The sequence below is a fragment of the Cariama cristata genome, unplaced genomic scaffold, assembly GCF_000690535.1.
Source record: "Cariama cristata isolate BGI_N322 unplaced genomic scaffold, ASM69053v1 scaffold15923, whole genome shotgun sequence".
Lineage (NCBI taxonomy): Eukaryota > Metazoa > Chordata > Aves > Cariamiformes > Cariamidae > Cariama > Cariama cristata.
The window spans coordinates 32,545-58,104 of record NW_009609083.1 but is presented as its reverse complement, the minus strand read 5'-3'; the positions used below and the strand labels follow the sequence as shown (position 1 = coordinate 58,104).

General features: G+C 39.3%; 1 protein-coding gene across 2 annotated transcripts in view; it reads right to left on the bottom strand.

Moving 5' to 3' along the window:
* Positions 1–202: 202 nt before the first annotated feature.
* Positions 203–25,560, bottom strand: part of ENPP2 (ectonucleotide pyrophosphatase/phosphodiesterase 2) — a 57,536-nt gene continuing 32,178 nt past the window's right edge. Inside the window, exons 13-27 of one of the 2 annotated variants that reach the window (XM_009697413.1) lie at positions 22,072–22,183; positions 20,568–20,691; positions 18,835–18,868; positions 17,891–18,018; positions 15,724–15,811; positions 15,485–15,572; positions 14,279–14,451; positions 14,161–14,169; positions 13,941–13,992; positions 11,336–11,472; positions 10,708–10,843; positions 9,440–9,517; positions 6,745–6,877; positions 5,987–6,143; positions 203–814 (exon numbers count right to left, since the gene is read on the bottom strand). In XM_009697413.1, the coding sequence (XP_009695715.1) occupies positions 644–814; positions 5,987–6,143; positions 6,745–6,877; positions 9,440–9,517; positions 10,708–10,843; positions 11,336–11,472; positions 13,941–13,992; positions 14,161–14,169; positions 14,279–14,451; positions 15,485–15,572; positions 15,724–15,811; positions 17,891–18,018; positions 18,835–18,868; positions 20,568–20,691; positions 22,072–22,183 (1,620 nt within the window). In that variant the 3' untranslated portion in view covers positions 203–643. The remainder of the gene's footprint in view (positions 815–5,986; positions 6,144–6,744; positions 6,878–9,439; positions 9,518–10,707; positions 10,844–11,335; positions 11,473–13,940; positions 13,993–14,160; positions 14,170–14,278; positions 14,452–15,484; positions 15,573–15,723; positions 15,812–17,890; positions 18,019–18,834; positions 18,869–20,567; positions 20,692–22,071; positions 22,184–25,560) is intronic. The other variant, XM_009697414.1, reaches the window with a different exon arrangement.

Below are 25,560 nucleotides of genomic sequence, written 5' to 3'. Positions count from 1 at the left end.
AGTAATGACTACTATGGGTGTCTGGTTTATGGTCTCACTGCTGAGTAACAGGACAGGGCACCTGGGCTCCTGGCAGTCCTCTTACCAGTAAACCTAAGCTCTTGAGAAAGGCTCTGCCCAGTGAATAAGAGAGATCTGACAGCACTCAGCCGCCCGCAAGGCCCTCTAAACGTTCCTGTGAAAGGAAATCAAAACACATTAAAAAAATGAATGTGTGGTTTATTATATTTAAGATGCTATTTGTCTATAGGGTTTAAATATGTCTGTCACATAGTTAACAGTAAATGAATGTAATTTTACATGTTCAGTATTTTGATACACAGTACAGGACTACAAGTGTGGTAAAGGAGCATGGGAAATTAATATTTCCTTGATGCACGTATCAAATCCTGCAGCACCACTTAAAAGCTCAGAGTAAGGACTCAAGCTGCAGTATTACAAGCGCTACTAAATAAACCAAGAGACATACCTATATTAAACATTAGAGAAACAAAACAAATGACACAAGGGTTTAATATTTAAGATTTGATACAGGATTAAAATACTAATATTTTTAATGTCCTGGTTTCAAATTAATAAATATAAAAACAATATAAAAATATACACCAGTTGATAAAAGGATGCACTGAGTAAGGTTAGAAAGCTAAATTTCACTTTCAAACGTATGCAGGTATGTCTTTAGGGAGAGGATTTCTGTGTAGCTGCGACTGGTCTTTCGGAAGAAGTCCAAGCTTGTGAGCTGTTCAATGTCACGCACACGAGCAGTGTGCATCTTTAGAAGATCTTCAACCCACTTTGATTCATCCTCCATGCTCTGAGATGTTAAAAAAAAAAAAAAAAGTTTCACAACATGCCATGTCAAAAATCAGCTCCGAAAGCAAATGCAACCTTTCTAAACATTTGAAGAATCTCTGTGCCCTACTCAGGAAGAACTAAGGTAAACAAGTTCCAAGAAAACAGATGTGAAACTTAACATGCAAGATGATTTCTGCAGTTTTATTTCAGGATGCATTTTAGGATGGGGTTCAGACAATGACCATAGTCATCTAGGAAAAGCTGGCCCCACATTGCAGCTGTTTCAGAACAGCCATATGCTTTTACGAGATCCATTGGTCACTACGTGTTTTTTTTACCTCACAGAAAGAGCTCCATATTAATCAGCTGTGTATTACCAAAGCCCAAACTCTAGGCTGTTTAGCTCTGAACACTACCCCTACACATTATTCTCATCTGAACAGCACCTCATCTAGCACAGTGTATTTTAATCTTTCTACTTTACTGTTAGAAAACCATTATGATTCATCACACAGTTGGGACAACGGGTTATATTGGTACCAGTAAAATCCTGTTATTGGAACATGAATATTACTCACTGATAGAAAAAGACTTTCACTAAGCATTTCCCAAAACGAAAAAAAAAAATCAGGAAGGTGATGCTGCCAGAGTGATTGGGGTCGGGTTGCGTGGGTGTGATCTCTCTTAGGGGACTGCTCCTGCTGCATGCCTTGTGCCAGCTCTGGCACATGCTGGACCATCCACAAAGTACTGTAACTCACCAACACATCAGAAAATCAGCCCTGCAAAATACTGCAGTTACTGGCCATTTGAGTGTGTTAACCAGCCCAGTGACATGTCCCATGAGCATTGCAGCCAGCCCCGGGGACTGCATGGCAGGGAGCAGACGTGGGAAAAGGACAGAGCAAACAGGACTTTTCCCCCCTTTGGCCTCTCTGGCTGGTACGTCTACACTGCTGCTGGGGAAACTAGTTAGGAATGGATGGTTGTGCCTCTGGGCATTTGGACTCCATGTGTGTGGCTTGGAAATCTTGCTGATAAAAATCTGTTTCTGGGCTTACTCCTGAAAATGAGCCCTTTTCTGACTGTCTCAGCAAGATCCTTGTACAAAGTTATCCTCTCACTGATCAAGACTAAGCTTCAGCAATGCCAGAGCCTACCCAATGCAGCAGATGTGGCACAACCAGGCAGTGGGTCACCCTGCAAAGGCCAGGAGAGTGAGCCTGATCGTTTGCATAGAGAGGACATGAAGTACCAGCTAGGTCACAGCTGGCTGCTCTAAAGCAAACATCCATGACCCAGTCAGCGCTTCTCTGTTTTGAAGCTTTTCAGCTCCAAACCAACTTTCCTCACCATGTCGCGAGCAACCTGAGGCCCAAAACCAGGTCTGGAACACGGAGAGAAAGATGCAAACTAAGAGGGAAGAGAAGGGCGCGTGCCCTGCTCACTCCTCATCGCCTGCAGTGCCACGCTCTAGGAACACCGCCGGGCAGCAGGCGGCCGCAGGAAGGCCCCTCCTCAGCCTTCAGCCTGGCAATCAAGTTGCTAGTCTGCAAATGGGACTCAACAGGGTTATTACTGCAAATGCAATCACTGTGACATTTTTGTTGTCTTCAAGCCTTCATTTCGAGCAGGAAATCTGTATTTTACAGAGCTCAGAGGGAAGTTCAATTACTACAAAGCTCACTTTTTTGAATACAAGGAGGACTCATAAGAGTTTGCAAAAAATTTGTAATGTGAATAAATTACAGGACTATGAGGTTGGTTTAAATCAAGTCCAGCAAGACAGCATTTGCATGACCCCAGAAAATCAATCAACTGATCTAGGTTTTAGTTTTTCCATTCCACAACTGGCCCATGAAACCTCAGGTCCAGCAGCAAGGACTTTAAACACAGTGATCAGCTAACATGGTATTATATTACTGCAGAACAACGAATGAAATGTATACATTTAAAATGATAGCTTTCTCTATCTGTGCTGGTTCGTCTCATCTCAATAGTACAGTGACTTTTAGAAGGAGAAAACAACAATTGAAAACATGGAGTAAGTAGAAATAGGCAATTAGAAGGCTAATCTAAAATCCACTGGAAAAGATACCAGATATTCTGGACAAAAGAATCTCTCTGGATATGAAATTATTAGCTGGAAACCTGAACATGACCAGAGTGTAGACAGGTGGGTAAGGAACTCGCTTATTAAAAAAGAAATTTAAAGGTTTTGCTGAAAGGGAAAATAGTCGCCCTGAAGGAAGCTTCTAGTAGGGTTCCTTTAGCTTTGGTCTTGGAAAGGATTTTATGTAATGTTTTCATATACATGCTTTTTGTGCCAAGGTCATTAGTGTGCTAGTAAAAAGAAAAAAACAAAACAAAACAACAATTGGGAGCTCCTGTCAATGCAGAGGAAGACTGGAATAGCATACTGGAAGACACAGATGTGGGAGTCCCTGGTATAGTATGAAAGTAGGTTATCCACACTGATGGCAAAAATTTCTGCTAAGCTGGGAGCTTCAGGTGAAACAGTAGATAGAAGAGAAGAACCTGGGTGTACTGGTTGTCCATCATTGTGAGCCACCATTATAACACAGCTATGGAAAAAGCAAATCCTAGATAGTATCAGAGGAGTTGTGTCCAGTGGAAAGAAAACCATTTTGGGGTTGTTCAGCCTGGAGAAGAGAAGGTTTCGAGGTGACCTCATTGCGGCCTTCCAATACCTGAAGAGGGCCTATATGAGAGATGGGGACAGACTTTTTAGCAGGGTCTGCTGTGACAGGACAAGGGGTAATGGTTTTAAACTAAAAGAGGGTAGATTTAGACTTGACATAAGGAAAAAATTTTTTACAATGAGGGTGGTGAAGCACTGGAACAGGTTGCCCAGAGAGGGGATGGAAGCCCCATCCCTGGAGGCATTCAAGGTCAGGCTTGATAGGGCTCTGGACAACCTTATCTAGTTGGACAAATCCCTGCTCACCACAGGGGGGTTGGACTAGATGACCTCTAAAGGTCCCTTCCAGCCCAAATGATTCTATGATTTTAATTCTGAAATTTCAGCTGGAGTACTTTACTTTTATCTCATTCACGTCCGAGGAAAAAAAGAAAAATAAATCAGACTGGAACAGATGCATAGGAAGGCTACTAAAACGCTCATCCTCTCCTACAAGAAAAGCAAAAAACATCCTGGGTCTCTTATGAATAGAGAGAAGTATATGCCTTGAGAATCATCATAAATCATCACTAGGGTAAATCCCAAAGAAGCCCAGTGAAGGGCTATTTAAGCCATAGAAAAATGTTGACACAAGAATAAATAGGTATAACCTCACCATGAATAAACACAGTTTGAAAATGGAACAAATTCAAATGAGAAGAGCAGTGGTGTTCTCCAACAGCCATGTGAAGAGAGAGAAAGTGTGAGCAGAGCCAGGGGGAAGCTAATATTTCTTCAGATCTTAAAAGAAAGCTGTGGAGAGGTTAAGGAAAAATTCTTATATTATCCCACGCATTTCATCCACGAAGTATGTGAGGTTTTACACAATCACTTCTTTGAACAAATAAGATGGAACACCATCACTTTGCAAAAGTAAGACTGACACTGTATTTAAATGGCAAAATTTTGCCTAACTGTATTTTCATTCAAGAGCTACATTTAAATATTTTTTGAGTGGTTCTTTGCTATGTAAAATGCATAGACCAGTATCTGCTAATGACCGTGTAGTAGTACTGAAGTTCCTCCCAGAACCGTAAATGTATACACCATAAGTAGCATGACCTACAGAGAAAAGAAGCCTGGGTTGAAATATAAGAAATCAAAGAGAGGCTGTTATTCTACATAGTTCATAAAAAAGATTTCAGTAGTTTAAGAGGACCATGACATGCAATATAGGGAGAAAAAAAAATTTACTTTGTCATAAAATTACATGGGCAGAGACACAAGGACAGAGGCACTAACAACTGCCAGATTAGTAACTTCCAGATCACCAACTGGATCTTGATTCAGAGGAAAGTAGTCCAGAGAAAAATCATGATGAAATATATGTAGGACTTTCTGAGACTTCTGGTGGAAGACATCTCTGCCCAAAGCAGTTAAGAGTCTAAACAGGGGAAAGCCAGACCTGCTCAAGAGAGAGGCATACTGCTCCAAAAGCGTGGTTTTAAGAAGAGGGACCTGAAAGCAGGCGATGTTTGATGAATGAGAAAGAGACAGTGTTCCAGGTGAATTGTGTACAGAATTGGAATGACTATTTCTGCCTGTAGCTGGAATAGGAGTCTTAACTTTTTGTGCCAATACAAAATTCATAACATTAATGTGTTCATTCAGGAAACTGTCTTCTGGCAGCCTATAGTGAAGCGTCTGTGTGCAGGAATCTGCACAGCTGTGTAATGGGAGAACAAGTTCAGGCGGAAGGACAAGTCTAAATACAGCTGCCTGGGAAGACTGCTGTTCTTGCAGAGCGCTGGAGCCCGTGGGGGCCCGACTGCTCTCCTGCTCAGTTACTGATCAGTTAATGATCAGTTACTGAGGGCACATGTTACTCTCTGCAGCGCTGACCAGACCAAAGCCTTTGTACTTCACCAAGATTCTTACACTATAGTATCTTGCATCCTAAAGGAAGACAGGAAAGGAACCAGGAAGGTGCCTGGTCATCTCTGTTAGTAAGAAACCAAACTTTTCCCTTGAACCAAGACATGTTCTGGAAATGGCAAGAGCTGGCACTCTACCCTTGGCAGGTTTTAGCATATAGTTTTAATATTGTGTGGGCTGGATGTAATCATGCTGTCTGATGCACCCAGACTGCCATAGCAGACAGACTATATTATACCTGCATATGGAAACATACCTCAATAAAAACATCAGGCTGACTGCCAGCTCAATACGTCTATACACACAACCTCCTCCCAATCTGCTCTGAAGGTACACTGACAATGTCTGCCAAAACGTAGAAGCCTACAGGTTGTTTACTGCCAACCTACTGTATGTCAGTTCTACCAGACAATTTTAGGTGCAGTAATAGTTCCATATTTTCTCTGATATCATGGAGGAGTGCTTTTGTCTAATGAGTTGAACATGACACTTGAGAGTCACTACCCTGTGCTTTCGTCTAAGACATCAGTGAGCACTAGCATCTAATAGTAATGGGGTTTCACATATCCCAGCAGTATATTTACCATGGGGCTACAGTAGTGCGGCAGAACTTACATTGCAGCTCTCATCATTGTCAGGCCGGTGGGGAAGGATATATGACAGAACGGAGAGTGGTCCATCACATTTGTCGGCTGGCTGAGTGAAATCTAAGCAGCTGGTTATGATGGTATAGTAATGAGTAGGAATGGGGATGGCGCTGCCTTCCACAAACCTGCGGGAATAAAGCAAACATTTATCCACAAACGATAAATGTGTTTGGAAGAAAGTTACACAAACAGCATGGTCTTTCCTCCCCTATGTGTGAAGACATATGTACGTTCTTGAGATGTGTTTGATTCCTAACCACTATCTGAAAATAAGCATTCAATTAGTTCTTGTTTTGATACTGTGCTACAGAAATAGCAGATGCCAGTGCTGAAAGGCTTCTTCAGTTCAGGGACACAGAGAGAAAGCATTACTGAATTAACAAAAGACTTGAGTATCTAACTCAATAGCACTGCTCTGGTATCCAGTTGTCAACTCTTAAGTTCTGGAGAATTTTAGAGAAAATAGATTATTTGGAACATAATTCAGGTTTGTCTCAAGGATGAATGAACATTCAATTTCAAAGTCAAGGTAAACAGTTACCCGCTGAATTGCCATTTCCTTATTTTTACCACTGTCCTACCTACAGGGGCATTCAGTCTTGAACAACAATAATTTTTCGAAAGAGCTAGAAAATTATATCTCCTCCCAAAAATCAAATAATGTGCAGATAATGAATTGTTTAAGATAAAGCCATCATTCAGAGAAGTTCAAAGACAAACTCTTACTGTTTTATTTTGTCAGGTGTGTCATGTAAACCATCATAGTCATAGTCAAAGATTGGTCCACTTATAACATTGACTCCATTTCGTTCAGTGGCATATCTCTTCACCAAAACCCTTTGGAAATAGTTCCACACCTCTGTGGGGGAAAAAAAAAACAAAAACAAAACAACAAAAAAAAACCACCACACCAAAATTTGGATAAGTGAAAACATGTCAAGAACATAAACAATTTTTTTTCCTGAAAATAAAAATCCAGTGAACATCATTCACACGATGGTAGGGGAAATCAAAGACTAAGCATTACAGATTTACTGCAGCTTTATTCAGTTCGGTCAATAAAGCCTATTCAGACTTCTTTGTTCTCTGTTGATTTTTTTTCTCCAACCAATGATAAAGGAAATGCACGGTACCACTCCCAGGCTGGCATTGCCATAGACATTGCACAGAGAGCCTGCTGTTCCTTCACCAAGCAGTAGAAACAGCTATTCACATGCTTTTGATGTCCCTGTAAACACTTCCTTTATCTTATCTAGTTACAGGGAATGGTACTGCGTTCTTCTTAATTCTAGAAAGGAAACAGCGCCATGATAAAAGCAAACCCCAAATATTTAAAAAAAAAAGAGAAATACAAAGGTCATATTCTTCCAGTTAAATTCTCCTTAGATACAAAATGCCTAACTTTTAAATTAGGTGCTGTCAAGGATGACAAAGTTATGGCATGGCATCTCATTTCAGCAACTTCTGGGAAGAGCATGACACTCCTCCTCCCACCATGCCCTCCTCAACCTTAACAAGTTAAGATGCTTCCAGAGATGGGAAACATGCTGGAATCTCCAGTTACATCATTTTTTTCCTTCTTTTTTCCCTTTTATTTTAACACTAACAAAAGTGTCTGTAAATAAAACATCTCAGACTTTTAAAAGTTTAACTTTTGTCTCACCAGCTCAGACCGTTGAGGCCATGGTTCCCCGGCGCTAATGGCAAGGCCAGCCTCAGCAAGTTCCCCAGTACGCCTTGTCCTAAGACTGCTCAGTGCCACATGAACTCCCTGCTCAGGCTGATGCAGAGGGCCCCGCAAGCAATGGTCTAGCAAGAACCTCAGCTGCGGTAACCACTTGGCAGTACCACTCCTCCAGCTGCTCACTCTTCCAATGCATCAGCCTTAACAATAAAAATAGCCCAAAACAGGAAAGCTTCCCTCCTCTCGCCCAAGTTTTCCAGCTGAATCAGTTCTCCGCTTAGGTTCCCACTGCAGCCACATAGACAGCAACACCAGTGCACTAGGGGGCCAGCCCAGGGACATCAACTTGCAGCTCCAGCAACGAGGAGCTGCTTAAGCCAGACTCACTACAGAAAAGATGGATACAGAATTATTGCTGAGGGGGATGGGATAGGACAGTGAATTAAAAAAACAAAGCAGAGGAGGGGGCCTCTGCAGCCAGCACTGCCACCAAAGCCAGCATAGCATAAAACTGCCACCTCTTATTTTCCCTGTTGTGGAAAAAGCCCGTATAACAAGCTTATAATCAGCTCTCAGCACTGCAACCTGCACACATATAGTCGTTCATAATTCCCTGGGAATGACACCAGTTCCAGCATTTGTTCTCAGGGAATCCTTAACCCACTTGTGATGAAGAGGAAGGCCACTAGACAAAATGAGCTGCTAGTTCTGGGTTGTTCTCCTATGATTAGCATCTCAGCTAATTTCCTTAGACTAACATGAGCATAAAGAACATTTTTATGAAGTGATTTGAGAGTGGGAAATCCCCAATAATTTTGCACTCTGTAATCAGTTAAGTGCCTTTGCTCAAATTTCCAGCAAACATCACCACTTGTTGCTACTCAGAGGTTTTTCAGTTAAAAACACTATTTTCTAGTTAAAAAGAAAGAGCCTCCCATAGGCTTTGATGTTTATCCAAACCTCTCTGGCCTAAAATCTGAATTGGAAATCTCACAAGAACAGGCTCTTGAGATTCTTCCAAGGCTTCTCAATTCCTGCCAAGCCAAAAATGCCACCAGAATAGTCTGATGGTTTTCCTACCTCTTGGCAAAACTTGAGAGAAAAGGGATGTGCAGACAAAAGAAACATTAATACTATATCCCTGCAGCACTGAAAGATTCAGCCAGGTTTAAGTCATTCCTCATTTTCCATAGACTGGTTTCCTCTTCCTTCTTCTTTATAGGTATGTAATAAATAAGTTTGTTCTCTGTCTAAGGGCATGGATAGAAAAATCAGAAATAATCACTTGTCCGTGAACTACTACAACAACATGCTAAGTGCACACTCCGAGGCTTGCGCACACTCCCAGGCAGCTCCAGTTGAGAAGTAAAAACATGTTGCCTAAGTACATTCTGCACTAGCTTGGGCTACAAAGAAAACCTGAATGGTCTTGCACAAACTGAGATACTGTGGCGTGAAGCGAAACTGCTGAATTACAGCATGTCTGTGCTCTTATCTTAGCCCCGCACCAAGGAAAATAAACCTTTCTTAAAACTTAAGCCTTTCTTGAGGTATTTTGCCTGCCCATATCTAGAACTATACAGGTGCCCACATGTATTGCCTGCTGGCTACAGGTAACTCAACTTTATGTTCTAAACTTCTCCCATCAATTCATTCCATAGTCCAGTATATGTATTAAAAAAAAAAAAAGAAACAAATGTTGAGAAAGACAGGTAAAGCCGTGGAAAGGGCACTTACTTTTGAAGGCAGGATACATTGGAATGATATTTGTTATTAGAAAAGCATCATATTTTGCTTCTGCAGAGGAACTTAATTCTGAAAACAAGAAAACAGAAAAATATTAGTAAAATGAAATATCAGAAGTTCAAAGAATATAAAAATGTTTTGAAAAATGGCTTCAGAGAGTAACCAAATGGAATAGTCATCTAAAGAGTAATCTGAATGCTATATTCAGAAATCCACGTTATATGCATAAAATTTGTCTTTAATGTGACAGCTAAGCATGGAAAGTAAGGATTTTATCTTTGCTTCAACTGTCAACCAGTTCAAAATATTTTTATAGTTCATCTATTTTTGCAGTCTCAAAAGTCAGAGAGCTGCTCTGCAGGCTTTTACAAAAGAGGCAATTTCCAGGGAGAAGAGCATGGGATTATCTTCTAGTTTTGAGCAAGGCTCTGCACTGGTAATTTCGTATCAGAAATCCACCATAAAATATTTCAGCCACTGAGGCAGGCAGAGCAATGAAGTTCACAGCTGTGAGACAGCTGTGTCTCTTGAACATTTACTAATCCCAGAAGATCATTACTCCAAGACTGAACCAATATAACTGCACCAGGATTATCCAAGACGCCCATTTACAAAGGTTTTCTACTAGCAGTATTTCTATGGGATGGTAGAAATTTTTACAGTATGCAAGAGTAAGTTGGATTTGTACATTAAATATACATTTATCTTACTGCTGTTTGAATTCAAAATTAAAAACTCTGACTAGATTCCCAGTTCATATAAGCTGGTATCTATCCACTGACTTTAAAGGGCCAGCTTTTGAAGATTGTCTTCTAGCTCGTAGTCGTACTCTGTGCAAGTCTTTGTTCACCTTTGTTTTTATTAACTAAACTGGGACACTTCACTGTTTTGTTGCATGAAGCTGAGCACTAGTTTGGAGCATCTCTTGTGGAGCTGAGGGACCGCAGCTGTGATAGCAACTTGTGGCATTGGGCCCTTGCTCCTCAGCAAACACAGCAAGAATAATGTATCTATCCCATTGGGCCCCATATGTGACACCGGTGCAGGAGCAGCTCCTCTGAGGAGAAGACATCACAGGGGAAGAAATCACCCCAGAGGGGGGGGCAAATTAAACCATCCCTACCTATATTCTTTCCCAACAATCTCAAAAAACCCCTTAAGTCTGTTTATATCTGGGGGAGGTGGTCCATACCTAAGGTTTTCCCTAACAAAAAGAAAGTTACAAAACCTCTAGGTATTAAAACGCTATCTGAACTTACGAGGAGGGAAAAGGAAGCCATAGGAGAGTTGTTTGTCGCCTCTGTAGGCTGCACAGTTCTGGCTGTTTCCTGGAGAAATGCGGAGGTCGGGTCTCACACAGCTGGCCAGGTGCTCCGGGACACCCGATACCTCTGCCTGCATTGAGGAACATAGACAAAAAACACAAGAAAAGTAATTCCAGCATTGATAGCTAAAAGAAAATGATTTCATACAGTCAACAGATTACATGGAAGGCCTTGTGTGGAATAAAATAAACCACGTAGCTGCACAACCAAATCCCGTTCCTGTATCTGCTGCAGAGCCCTTCATTCAGATAGTGGAAGTCATCATGGGAAATAATTCAAATGAAGTCGCTGATTATTCCATCATAATAAAACAAACCTCCATTGAGCAAAACTCAGAAAGAAGATTAAAACAGGAAAAGAAATATACAGCCCTTCTGCCTTAAAACTCTTTCCTCCTGAAGGAAAAAAAGGATTTTGGCATTGTGTACAATGGTATTTGACATAATTTCTGGCGGAAAATCTACTTGGGGAAGGGGAATTTTAGGACTTCAAGAATACAGGTACTGAACGGATTTACCCAGGATTTTTTAAGCACTTTTTCAAGAACAAAGATAGCACTAACCTGTTTGGAAATAGTGTAGGATGTCCACAGAGGCATCAGGAATGTTTCACTGTAGCCACTTTCAAAGTCATGGTGATGCAAGATATTGTATTTTGTGCGGTACAGTACTGCAGGTCGCCCATATAGAAGATGCTTCTCTACAGATCAGAAGAAATTACATTTAATTTTATTACTGAAAACCTTAAAGATGAACAAAAAAAAAAAAAAGGGCTGGCTTTCCAACACCTGCTGATTTTACAGTGATCCTTAATGGGATACTCACCCTGAATAACTGCTAAGGAAATCTTGCAACAGAGCGAGCAGCAGTTTCTCAATAGTTTTGCTTGGGAAACCCCTTCCAGGCTCAGAACCCACTTTGGGATTAAAAGTCCCTTCTGCACTTGAAAGCTTGTTGGGGTCATAGCATGGAGAGAGGGTGTTTCTCCAAACACAGGACACTCTGGAAGGATCTCTGTGTCCACATTTCAGTCACACATGAGGTGATAAGCACTGATTTTGTAGCTTTAAATCAGTCCCTATCCTATCCCTTCTGTCACTCTTCTCCAGACTTTCCTTCCTATGTTTTTTATAAAGTCCCTCTCAAGAGGGAGGTAAAAGTGCTCACTCACTAAGACAGTATTTTTTTTTTTCCACTTGGCTGATACAGATGATGTTCTGAAGACTGATGTGCTATTTTCTGTCAGTAATATCAAAGAAGACAAACAAACAAACAAAAACCCCTTTTCCTAACTTTGGCTACAAAAAGACACCTCCAACTCTGCAAAACTTGCTTTTCTTCTGTTTTGGTGATATGTTATGGTTAAATGTCACTAGATACCTCTGACAAGCTTGCTTTAAAAAAGACAAAAACATCACTGAAAGAGAAGAAAAATAAAATTCCTGGCTAATCTTGCATTGTGCTGCACAGGTCATTGATTTTGATAACCATTTGGCAAGCAGCCTTGGCTTGCTTTTGGAAATCAAAACATAGAAACAAGGAAAGCAGCCTAACAGTGTTCACAGATGGACATTTAACCTGAAAGAAAAGGGCATATTTTATTAGTGTTTGAGTCCAAATAGAGGATGTTTTTACAGGACACAAGAAAGAAAAGTAGGAAAAGCCTTGTCTGAGGACAAAGATGATAAACTTGCTTTATTAAAGAGAAGCTGAAGTCACCTTTTTCTTCTGCATGTGAATAACAACATCAGCTAAATATGCATGGTGCACCATGCAGGACAAGGGAATTATCAACTAAATGCACAAAGATCTGTGAGCAGGTGCTACAGCCTGTCATAAATACAACAAAATAACTTGCATGTAGCAGAACTTTTTATTGTTTAAATAAAGGACACTTCATTACACTTAACAGATGACTTACAAAAGAGCAAGTGAAATTGGTTTAAATGTTTATAGCTTAAAATGCATCAAAAATACTATTTTTATACTACTGAAGTTAAGAAGCATCAGAACCTTAAACCAAAATAAAGATGCTGAGATATCTAGGAGTACAATGATGAGGGTGTTTTTTCCTGATGCCGCAGCAGGGGCTACTTCTTCACTAATTGGAAAAATCAGTTTAACAAGATGAAAGTTGCAGAAAGGCAATTTAGCTCACAAAGAAAAGGAATAATTTCACCTGTAGAAACTAAAGGATAGGCCGCATTGCCTGTTTCACAACAGAAAAAATGAAGAAGTAACTTCATAAGGGAATTAAAAAAAAAAATCTCCTCAGTCATCTGAGCAATACGATTTGAAGTATCTCACAAGTCCATGTCTAAACTCAAAGCTTCAGAATTTGCTGATTTGGACAATTGTTATGGTGAGAGGAATGCTGTGAATTGTTATGCTGAGCCAGATCAGAAGGAAAGCTCTGCTGTGGTGCACTTTTCAGTCAGCATTGCTGCTCAGAAAAGCAGTTCCCATCCCCTCCCCTCTGGTCCTATTGCTACGTTTTAACCTGGACCACAGCCCTGAACCAGCGCCCAGGAGAGCAGGGGATGCTTTCTCCTAGGAGTAATATTGACTTGAACACGGGTGAGGGACAGAATTGCACTGAGCATCCCTGAATCAGGAGAGCATTTCTGCACTTGTTTCAGTGGACAACCTGCACCCTAAAACCCAAGCATTCAAACCCAGTCAGGGATTGTCAAAGTGGCTGTACTAGCCTATTTACCACTGACCTGATGAAACCTAAGCCTGAACAATGCTGGTAAAGCACAGTGTGCAGATGTAGTCTATGTTTTTTACCCCATTTATAGCTTGGAGTTGAAGTATGTGAATGAGTACTGCCTCATGTGCCCTCTCCTTTCCTCATCTCTCTGCTTCCACAGCAGAGATTAAACTTCCTAAAGGTGATGGAAAGCAAGAGCTATAACTCAATCACTTTGAGTGATACTTTAGTCCTGGTCACAATAAAAGATAGTGTGCACTCCCTCATGTGAGCAGCACTTAATCTCGCCCACGTATCTCATGTATATCTATGTGCTACTTCAACAGTTATTTGAAAAGACGATTTACTACACATTAACTAAACCAAAACCAGAGTTTCTCTGATACCAGTGATGCAAAGTAACTTGCAAAAGAAAACAAAAATAGCTTTTATTATCTGAGGCACCAGGCTCTTACCTTCTGTTCCCTTGACATGAAAGCGCTTGTTGAGTTCATCCAACTTATTCTTCTCAAGAACAGAAAAAAGGAACAAGATTAGGATCACTGGAGCATTCTGACATCTTGTTTTACTAGGTATCTAGCAAAACAAAACTAGTGCTATAAAACACTGACAATTTTTTTTGTTTCCTCTTTTACAAAAAGACATAATTGTTCCAAAAGGGCACAAACATTTCACAGGAACAATCTGGGGAATTCTTACAGATCAAACCCTCTCAAAAACAGATAAAATGGCTATAGCTTTACTAGACAACTACTACTAACAGTGGAAACATCAACAGATCCTAAACACCTACCTTATCATCACATGTACATCCTATATCAAAATCTGATGTAGAAGGTAGAGCAACAGGATAGAGTGGTTTAGCAACTTCATCTGGCACAGTTGGTTTATAAACATTGGCCCTCAGCAGGTGATTTAAACTTCCATGGGTGCCATTATTGGGAGCAGGCTTTAATCCGAGTAGATCTATGAAACCACCAAAAATGAATGATGGTTAGATTGCAAACATATCTCAGTAGAGATGCTGCTGAATATAAGACATTCTTCCATGGGTGCCATTATTGGGAGCAGGCTTTAATCCGAGTAGATCTATGAAACCACCAAAAATGAATGATGGTTAGATTGCAAACATATATTCAGCAGCATCTCTACTGAGCTAAGACATTTATTTGCAATACTGTTTACACCCACATGTTAATGAATGCTTTTAATGTAATAAAAATACTAACCTTTTGTCCAAATCATAAAATTGCAGATGCTGCCTGAATAGTATGGTAGCCTTTATGACAAGAAGGTTAATTTGCATCAAGACACTGGAAAAGTTTTTTATAACTACTCCTGCAGCTTCCAGTGCAAACCTACACTGACCTTACACCAGCCATCTGGAATACAGTGTTATTAGTCACCTGCTTTATAGATAAACAGTAATTACCTTTTTGGTATTTCATGTTTGGAAAAAAAATTAAATAAGTGAATTACCCCTTTGGCTTGAAAGCGTTATTGCCCTGGAAAATCAGTATTAAAGAAAAGATCCTAATGAATATCTGTATACATTGTCAGATTCTTCTTCACGTCTACAGTACAAGTTCAGGAAACATAATGATACCAGGAGATGCCATAGAAAACTCAGTGATGCCCCTGAGCTTCTCCATGAGACAAGCAAGTGCAGCAGCAGTCTCTGAACAGAAACCTCCTTCCTAGATTGCTGAGGTGAGGACACCGCGCGCTGTAGTGGTATGTATTCGATCTCTGTCAAGCTGCATGCAGCAAAACTATGGTAAATCCCTTTCTTGTCCAGCTGCTAGAGTAGAGTGGAGCAAACTGAGGCCCCTGAGAAGTGCCTTCAGGCCTCCTGGCCAAAAGGCAAGTGCTTGGGAAAGGGGGACTAGGGAAGGGACACTGAGGGGGGAGTCAGGGCATGAGCTCACAGGTGCCTAAAGGAAGCCCTGTTAGCTAAAAAAGCATGTTTCTCTCTCAATTTCTCAAGCAGGTAGCTTACCACACATGACATTGTAAAGTTCAATATTTTCAAAAGGAGGTACTTTGGTCTTGTATTTGAATGTAGGGCCATAACCTATAAAGACAGTCTTAAAAAAAAAAAAAAAAAGAGAGAGAGAAGAATACAAAAGACGAGCATTAAAAGGTAGGGTTTTTTTCAGTGAATATTTACATTTTAAAGACCTCCAATTTCTTCTACCTTCAATGACCCTCCCGCAAAGGCTACTGCATTCTTTATACCTGCATGCTGTTTATCTTGTTGTCATAGCCATGGTCTCCATGGAAGAAACATTTTCCTGTTGGCTTCTTGTAAACATCCACAGCTTTCCTAAATTGAAAAAGCATTAGAAAATTTCCTCAAAGGTGTGGGTATGGCGGTTGACCTGACAACCTACTTTGGGGGTAGGATGGGTAAGGTTACAAGGCAGCATATTGCTTATCTTTCTTGAACAGCCGTAGCAGGGTTTCTCCCTCGGCTCCCACTATGAGTGTGCAAACCTAAGAGCCAACTCTCACTCGTTGATAACAGCCTTAGAATCTATTTACGTATTTTCTCAAACTTTCTCATATCACATCATCTCCTACAGATTGGAGGTATTTTGGACCATTCTCTTTGAATCCTCAAAAGGCCAACAGAAGCTTCTAAGAAAGTACTTTTGTGATGTTACAATGCTGCAAATGTCATATAATGCTGTTAAGAGGTTTCACCTTGCACCCAATAAACAAAAATGGGGAGCAGATACAAGCTGGAGGGAAAAAAGAAAGATTGTAATGAAGATAAATAGCTGAGAAAGTAAGTGCTGCATCATAGGAACACTAATTATCAGCTGCTTACCGAGTTGGGTTTTTTTACAAAATATGTGGAAAAACATGTATTGTGTCATAGGAATTATAATTACCAGCTTGTTCCAGAGTACTTTTTTTACAGTTTTACCAGGGCCATGTGCAGGCAATACATGTAGTGGACCAGATTATCCTACAAATTAATTTCTTCATCTGCAATAAAATGATGCTCAGCCAAAGTTTGATTTTGGCCTTGTCAATTACTAGAGTTACAGCAACCAGGTCTGTAACTACCATTTTCCTGGCTGTGAATATACAATGAATTACAGTTACATTAATAAATGAATTACTGGTGAATGAGATTTCAGAAAAATCTAATGAATAAATAAGCTAAAGAAAGTCTGATGTAATTAATAAGAAATTAATAAATGTAAATCAACTTGAGCCATTCCATCAGTTCCAGTAAAATTCTTAAAACAAACTTTTATAGGCTTAAAACTCAAGAGTGTGATTCTTTGAAATGTACATGAACCCTAGCCACAGAAACTGCACGGGGCAGCTGGCCAGCCAGCTAGTGGAGTTATGCAAGAAAGCAATTGGGGTTTCTCATTCACTGCTTCAGCAGAGTGATCCTTGCATAATTCATGGAAAGATAAGCACAGATGTCAAAAGGCACTTACAACACACCGTGTGTTTGCCTGGCAGCTATACAGGCAAAAAAAAACCCTACCATAATTTAAAGCTCCTAACAGATTACCATGAGCCAAAAGCTGTGTCATATTCCGAGAACCACTGAGTCAGCTTTATGCATAAAGACCCAGCCGTTCTCATACTGTAATACACAACATGTGTCAAAAAATCAAAGCAAGAAAAAGAATATATATTAAGTCAGAAAGGGATGCACAATTCATAAACAAAGGCTACTCCTCTCCTGTTCACTCTATACATATACGTGTCAACTTGTTTTTCCTCGCTTTATTTTTAGCTAAGAATATTAAAAATCACCCATATTTTATAACTGAAAATTCAGAGGCATATGGGGAAGAACAACCCAAAACAGGGTTTTCTCTGAGCTAAAGCATCCTGGTTTTCTGTGGATCTGTTTTGCAACACAATGCGCTGCTGGCACTTTGATAGCCATCCTTTCATACTCTCCCACATGTTCTCAGGCATTCACTCACTCCTGCCAATATCTTCATTTTCTTTCCATTCACGCATTGCAGCCACTCAGCCGCTTCTTCCTTAACATCCCCTGGTCACATATGCCTTCCTCTTCCTTCCATATTCCCCGCTTCCTGGTTGGAATAAGCTTGAACCTCATTAAAAAGGCTTATCAGCTCCTTCATTTGAGCTAATTAGTCAAAAAACACACAGCTGTCTGAGGAAACCAATCTGGGTTTCTACACTCTGTCCAGCTACTGATTTTCCCAAACTTTAAAACAATTTTGTGTCCTGAGGCACATGCCCCTGCACCAAATGTAATTGAACCTTACCAGGAGGTTCAAAACTCCTCTTGCTCATGGGGTACAGGAGCAGGATGCTGACAGACAGGGCAATCCCTGGTGTCTCATTTCCTCAGAAAAAAAGGCTGAAAATCAGGATGGAAGCAAAAGCAAGAATTTACCTTGCCACATGCCATTTGCGATCCACCAATAAATGGACATCCTCAATTCTTCGGTTGTAAGCATAGTGCAAGCGTTTAGGCAGGTGCTGTTTCAGGTAAGGCTTGAAGTGCTGGTCTGGCTTTCTACACTGAAAAATAAATGGTTACAAGTGACACTGCTGTCAGTTAGCTTAGACACACATAAAACCTTGAACTACAGAAATCAAGCTGTTGATGTCATTATAGATGATGTCTTGAAAACAAAGTGTACATCTAGAGTACGTGGTCTAGCCCTTTCTGTGCAGTATTTACATAAGACCAGGGCCCAGGGAGTCATTCAAAGATGTATCTGAAAAGCTTCATTCTCATGACAGTCTTTTTGAAAGCATCATGCAAAACATCACACTTACTTAGCTCATGAATGAAGAATTTTATTCTAACTGGACCAAAGCTTAAGTTTCAGAGGAAAGCTGAACACTCAAAATACATCTCATCTGCAGATGTATTTAAAGCCATCTGGTTACAAAATCTGGTATTTGTTTTGTAATTAGCTTTTATTTTAAACACTTTCTTTTCATTAAAAGCAAGGTCATGGCTGAAGGCTATCAAATGGACTTTTTCAGCATCTTCAAAGTGCTAGTAAAATATTTACCCTAAAAGATTACTTTCCATTTCTGAAGGAATGAATAAATAGACTCAATTCAGGGAGTCAAGATGGTCAGGGAGATTCTGGCTCTGCACTGCCCAGAAAGGTTATAAAAGCTACTACAGCAGCAAACAGTGGAATTTATAACAAACATTAATCTGTACTCATGAAGGGCACCATTTAACACTCTTTATTCATGTTAATGGGTGGTTTTCCTGCCTAAAGAGTAGAGGAGAGAATGCTGAATAATGCCCCAAATTAAGATGTAAAGTGAGCAGTGCAGTATAGACAGAGATACCTCCCAGTCCTAAATACTTACTGTAAGGTTGGCAACAATCACTTTAGGGTCATTTGTTAAAAAAAAGAAAAAAAAAAAAAAAAAAGACAAAAAAAAAAAAAAAGATGAACAATTCACAGAATAAAACACAAGGTAATAATATAGTTTTACAGAAGCGTTCTTCCTAAAAGTTGGCTGATCTTTACTAAAACTACACTGTATATATCAGATAACAAATCCTGAATATGAACTAAAGTTTAACTGTATATCCTCTACTTAGTGATATTGTAGTTCCTTAGGTGGTGTTGCTCACTGTTTTAGGATTTGAGCCTTAGCATAATATTTATTCTATTTTCTGAAAACTTATACTTTTGAGCCTTTTAACTGTTTTCCTGCAAAATAAAAAATCATCCCCAAACACAAAGACTTTCCTTGAAAATTTTTGAAAGCATATTTGAATGCAACAATGCACTTCCTTAGAAGCAGTTAAGATAAATATGTAGCATTTTTTGTCTCTTTTAACATTTCACGTATTTCATAGGCTACTACAGAAGTGAAAAGCCACAGTAAGATATTCTGGATGTGTCTTTGGACTATTAAAGGGACATGCAAGATGTCGAAAGCCCAAAACCAGCAACAGTCCACACTAACTGTGTTTTCTTTGGGTGGGGGTGGGGAGCGGGGCAAAAGGAAACATTTCTCAGTCCTGAGAGAAAAAACAGGCCAGAGAAAATATTAGGATGTTAAAATCTCTTGCTTAACTATTATTTTTTTTGATGCTTAAGGCACGATCTTGCTGAGCTTGAAATGAGCTCTACTGAATCTCAAAACACAAGCTACAGGCTTATTCACTGCAAAGGTGTGTCTGCAGTATGGAGGCAGTATTATGGAACAGGAAAATGGAGGAATAAAAAAGTTGGTAATTTGCCATTTAAGGGTGCAAACTCCAGTTCTAAAATGAAGGAATATGCTTCTTTGGTTTATGTTCAAACTGCTGATTTATAAGCAATTGCAAATATTCAAACTAGGAAGCTGCAGACAGAGGCCAAAAGAAGAAAATGGTATTGCAGGAAAACCAGTAGTATGACTCAGAGGTCAGTCAGACAAGCTGATCTTTTTGGAAGATATTGCCATTCACGCTCCAAAGAAAACTAATTTTTCTCAGCAATTTGGGAAGTCAAGGGTTGAAAGATCTTTTTTAAAATAAAAAGTCTTCTCAGAACTGAAATACAAGTTTTCAGTAGACTGTGAAGTATAGGAATTCAGTCTTTATGTTTGTCTAGTAAATTTTATCAACATAGGCACTATTTTCAACAGATCTTTACACACTGATCCCATATTCCTAGAGCATAAATACCCATGTAAATTAGTTTATAGTAAAATAAATACACACATAAATCAGTATCTAAGAAAGTTTTACCACATTCTTATGATTTCTGCTACTATTCTGAAAATATTTGATGCATGAAGTGCATTAATAAACTCACAATGACATGTAAGCTGGCGTGTGAAAACTGTCTTTGAGTTCTCACTCCTCCTTGCTATGAAAGGCTGGGTTTCAAGCCAGAACATTTTGGCCATCCACATGATACAGCTTTACTACTGTGGGGTCTGTGAACTACAGACTGGGAAGGGAGCAAGCAGCTGGTCTTCAGTGGGCTTCCCTCTGAATGTCCTGCCGACACACTGCAAACTTACACCCTTCAGATAACATCAGCCCAAGGAAGAGATGGAGTCTAGTTCTCACGACGTAAGGGGTACAAATTAACTTACATTTTAGGTTATTGCTAGACCTAGGGCGAATTCGCCCTAAAGATCCAGGCAGCAAAATGATATCTTCCACATTGGTCAGATAATTGCTTAAAAATTCAGTTCTTTCACAAGTAGTGTCTTCCATCCCTGCAGAAGGAAAATGCAAAATCAATCCAGCTTGAAAATAAACGTGTTTTCCAAAATGGCATAAAAAGAGACCCTAAACAGCCTATGTATTATTTTCTTTTGGATGGCTATTCTTGTTCTTGTTCTTTCCAGTCATCTAATTCCAACATCAGACACTGGTAGGAGTCAAAAGTGGTGGTGATTTTAGCACTTGCCTACACAAGAGAAATACCAGTCTCAACGTCGTAGAAACAGTCCCCACATATGCCATGTGTGCACTGACACATCTCCAAACTCAGCTCATGGAAAAATCAAAGTCTGTTTCTAGTTTAGTGTACCGCTTGGGGGATTTTTTTTTTCTGTTTCTAGTTTAGTGTACCGCTTGGGGGATTTTTTTGTAAACAAAGGATTTTAAGAGAAATCGCACACAAAAGGTATTGTCTGTTGGTGGTCTGTTCTAAGGCAGTCGCAGATAAACAATTCTCTCCTACAGCCGTTTGAGGCTGAGAAGAATGTATTGCCAGTCACTGGCAGTTCTCAGCACAAAACTGCCTCCCCTGGAAATCCTTCCTGCCCCTTACCTTTCTCTCCCCACAGCCAGAAAGGAGGCTAACATACAAGTTCTTGTGAGACTTTTATAATCAAAGATCTAAACAGAACAGGAGCTTTCGTAGCATTGCTAAAAAGTTATGCAAAACCAAGTTTATCTCAAACACGGTCACATTTTTTTTTCAATAAAACTTCCTTTTTCTTTTTGTCTTTGCTAGTATTTACTATTTGTAAAGCTTCTTCCAATGTTCAAAAGAATGAGACCTACCAAATAATATCTCTGCTTTTGGGTGACTCTCTATCTGACTCTGAAATATCTTTTTACTATTTTCCTCCTTCCTCCATTATCTTGATGACATTTTCCATTCAAGCTGGACACAGTCCCTTACAGATATTCCAGCCTTTCTCCTAGTAGGATAACTTGACCAACTAATTGCCATGGAAATGTCTGGCTCCGAAATTCTACTTCTCTCCTCAGGAAAAGAACAGTGCTACTAAATTTCTTACTTCCATAAAAACTGCCAAAAAGATTACTCTAGGCACATTAAAGCCTTCCAATACATGCAAAGAGAGCTGCACTTGGATGTGGTATCAAAAATACCAAGTTTTTAAAAACTCTTAAGGGGCGATATACATACTCAAATCATTGTTATGAAAGACAGGTGTCCTCCAATGACAACATGTGAGCTGACTGGCCAGTCCACACCAACTGGCTGTTTTGGGGGGTTTAAACTATGAGGCAAAATCAGCACACAAATGTCTTAAATGGAACTTTAATTTAAGCCACCTATTATATGTACAGCTACATTACTCAAGCGTTTATATACTGATACAGAAAATTGTTTATTTTACCATGATCACCAACAAATATGACATTGACACATCGATGTAGTTTCAATTGTTTCAGTCCATCCATTAGTTGTCCTACTGTCTTGTCAATCTCTCTCAGGGGATTCACCATCATCTGTATAAATATGCAGAAAGGAAAAAAGTTAATTCTGTCGTTGCAAAGTTCGCCCTTCTTCTACAAATGGAGGTCCTTTGGCAACACTGTGATAGGATAACCATCCAGGTCAAGAGGCAAAGCCTTGGCTGAGCTGTTACACCTACAATATCATACCATTTCCTTTCCTATATCCACACTGTGATTTCATCATGAGTGCGCCCTGCTGAGATGCTGACACAAGATAGCAAAAGATCTTTATGGCTTATCCTAGGCCTCCCACGGACACATGTACATTTGGTAAAACAAAGTATAGATCTTGGAAAAATGCATGTGACTCTGGAGTTCAGTTTGTTCCTTATAGATAAACAGTAGTACTTTTAGAAGGCTATTTTGTGTGAATGCTTTAGTCAAAACATGAACATGAAATGAAGCTTTGGACTTGAGATTCATGTGCTAAGTCACTTAATGAAATTCACTGCAAAGGACATCTGATACTAGGATGACAACATTCAAGTCACTTGATAGCACATGGGGCTCAGAGGGAGCATTCTTCAGCTTCAAAGTCAAGAGTTTCCAACGTCTCAAATGACAGTTTTGGCAAAATTGCCAGCAGGCCCCAGAAGACATGGATACAGTACTGTGATTTCTTTGTTTAAGTTTCTTTTTTAAGAAACAAAACAGAAAACACCAAGACATGTTCACAGGATTGTGTTTTCAGCTTTAAGAAAATGAAATATCTTTTAACAGATGGTACAGAGAAGGTAAACCTTTTAAAGTAAGATTTTAGGCAGAGGACTCAGATTTTGTTTTGGTTTTGAGAAGAAAACATTTCTTGTCACTATATGCCAACTTCCTCTTCATTTGTGTGTTTGATTTGGCTGCTCCAAGTATCCACAGTGAAACGTCCTCCCAGTGACAAACAGAATACTAACAAATTTTGGATGAGAAAAAAACTAGATTTTGGCAGAATTTTCTGAGAAGAAAAAATAAACACCACGTTAGTATGACCGAGAAAGAGACGGTTCAGAAATTCTCCCTCTGCCTGAGTCATTAAGGGATGGATGTTAAACAAGTCTGATAGGTTATAGGATGAGACAGGAAATGTCATCTCCCATATGGCACTATAAATACATGGACAAGCGGCTCATGAGAGATGGGGAACAGAAGGAACAGTTTCTGCAACATATGGAAGTCGTTCAGGCTAAGGGTGAAATTTTGAAATATTTTAATTCAGGAAAGCCTAAGTGGTCAGTTTAGTTAAAGCTTTGAAACATTTTGAAAACATTTAGAAAAAAAAAGAAAATTGTATGTGTCAGCATTCTTCTACTCTCAAACAATTTCTTCAACGAATGGGAATTCCGTTTTTATGAAACTCTGTGTAACATCAATCATATAAGGAAATACAACTTTTACTCAGAATCCAAAGCTTATTCAAGGAAGCTGGAAATCCAGATGGATTTCCCATTAATGTTTACTTTTGTCAGCAGGCTTGAGGATTCTTTCAAAAAATAATAATAAAAAAACCCAACAGAGCAACAGTACTTCCAGAGATTTCAAGGATTTCAAGTGATGGTTATTTTGTTTAGCCACCCTCTTCACCAATTTGATCTGTAAACCTGCAGAAATATTCTGAAACTGTAAAGGAAGTCAATATAAATGAAAAATCCTGGTTTTAAAAGAAATAAAAAACTCACACAGAAAACCACAAAAAAACCCACTTCAACTTTGCAGTTTTCACTACTTCTGTTCAAAGCAGCTCTTAGAAAGACACTCACCAATCCAATACTTCTTCATCTCATTGCATTCTGTCTCTCTTCAATTTTTAAATTCAGCTATCTTTTATTATTCTATACGATGCTCAAGTTTTTCCTCAAATGGTCTTTGCAGCCTAAGGCTGGCTGTAGGTGGCATATTCATGCAAGGATTTTTTGTGTGGACAGGCTGCTCTTACAGCTCATGTTCTTTCCCAGATGCAACTTCCAAAAAGTTATTGGTAAACAAGTAAAAGTCTTGCATATACCTTTCTTTGCCTAATAAGTTGTTATCAAGACTTTGGAAGGCTGTACAGAAACACTTTATCTTTCGAGATACATGGATCTCTAAGATGGTGCTACAGTAAAGAGTTGGTACTATTGTGAAAGCATTGGGTATGGGATCTGAGACATACAGACTACAACTGGATTCTCTCCTGAGTTTTCCCTTAGAAGAAGTTTGATTAGAAAGAAAGAATTTCACCTTATCTTTCTTTTTTTAAATTGGTAGGATCCAGCCTGTACTATATTCTCTTCCTCTCAAACAGCACCAAAAGATTAACTTGCAGATATGATGGGAATGATTGTGTAATACTAGGATTTTTTTTCTGAAATAATAGTGTTAAATTTTCACAGTTGACTTATCAGGAAGAATTATTTAGGGATAAGTTTGGATGACTTTTTCATCCAGAGAAAGAAAGGGAAAAAAAAAAGTCAACATATGCTCACATCAGTAGGAATGTTATAAGTTATCTACTATACTACACGCCAGAAGGGTATAACATGCAATGGCAAATTAATGAGTAATAGCAGTATCATCCATAGCAATTCTCTTGTCAGGTAAATCTGTGTTAAAAGTTCTCTGGAAAATCCCTGTTTTCTTATACCTGATAATATTTTGCATGTCCCTGTCTGCCATGTCTTTACACTTAAAGAATCTATCTCAAAGTATCTTGTTTTAAGTTGAATCATGCAACAAGTTAAAAAATACCCCCATGGAAGAAGCTATTGAGAAGAGTGTACATAGCCTCTTGTAGAATACAGTGGAGTGTCAAGGCTTCTGTTTAAAGCCTAATGGAGAAACATTTAGGTTGTTTATTTAAAGAGTTTTTAATTATTTAGTTAAATTTCTGAAATGAAAATAATACTGAAGTGGTCTATAACTCCTCTCAGTGTATTAGTTAGTGCCAGGTGGAGAAAGACAGTACACTAAGGAACACCCTTTTCCTCCACTTGCACCTTTTTCAAATAAAGCAATTTCTATTTGACATTTTTCTTATGAAAACAGACTTGTGCACCACTTCTACTGCAAATACAGTATTCAGAAACTATGTAATCAAGAATCCCCTACCCTCCAAAGTCACAGTCTGGCTTTAAAACACATATTTTTAAAACAACTTTTTAAAGTTCTTTCCCTTTTAGATTTTATGAGTCACATTGTCAGGACTTTTCCACAACCACAATCCCTAGACACAGAATCTCAAATAATTACCAGGCTCCCATGAGCTACGCAGTTGAGGAGGCTACAATATATTGCAGAATTTGTAATAGCTCAGAAGGGTTAGCAACACTGGTAGTGTCTTCCCAGGGATTTATCTGACATTGCCTCCAGCTGATGGCTGGATTTAAAAATATAAAGAGATT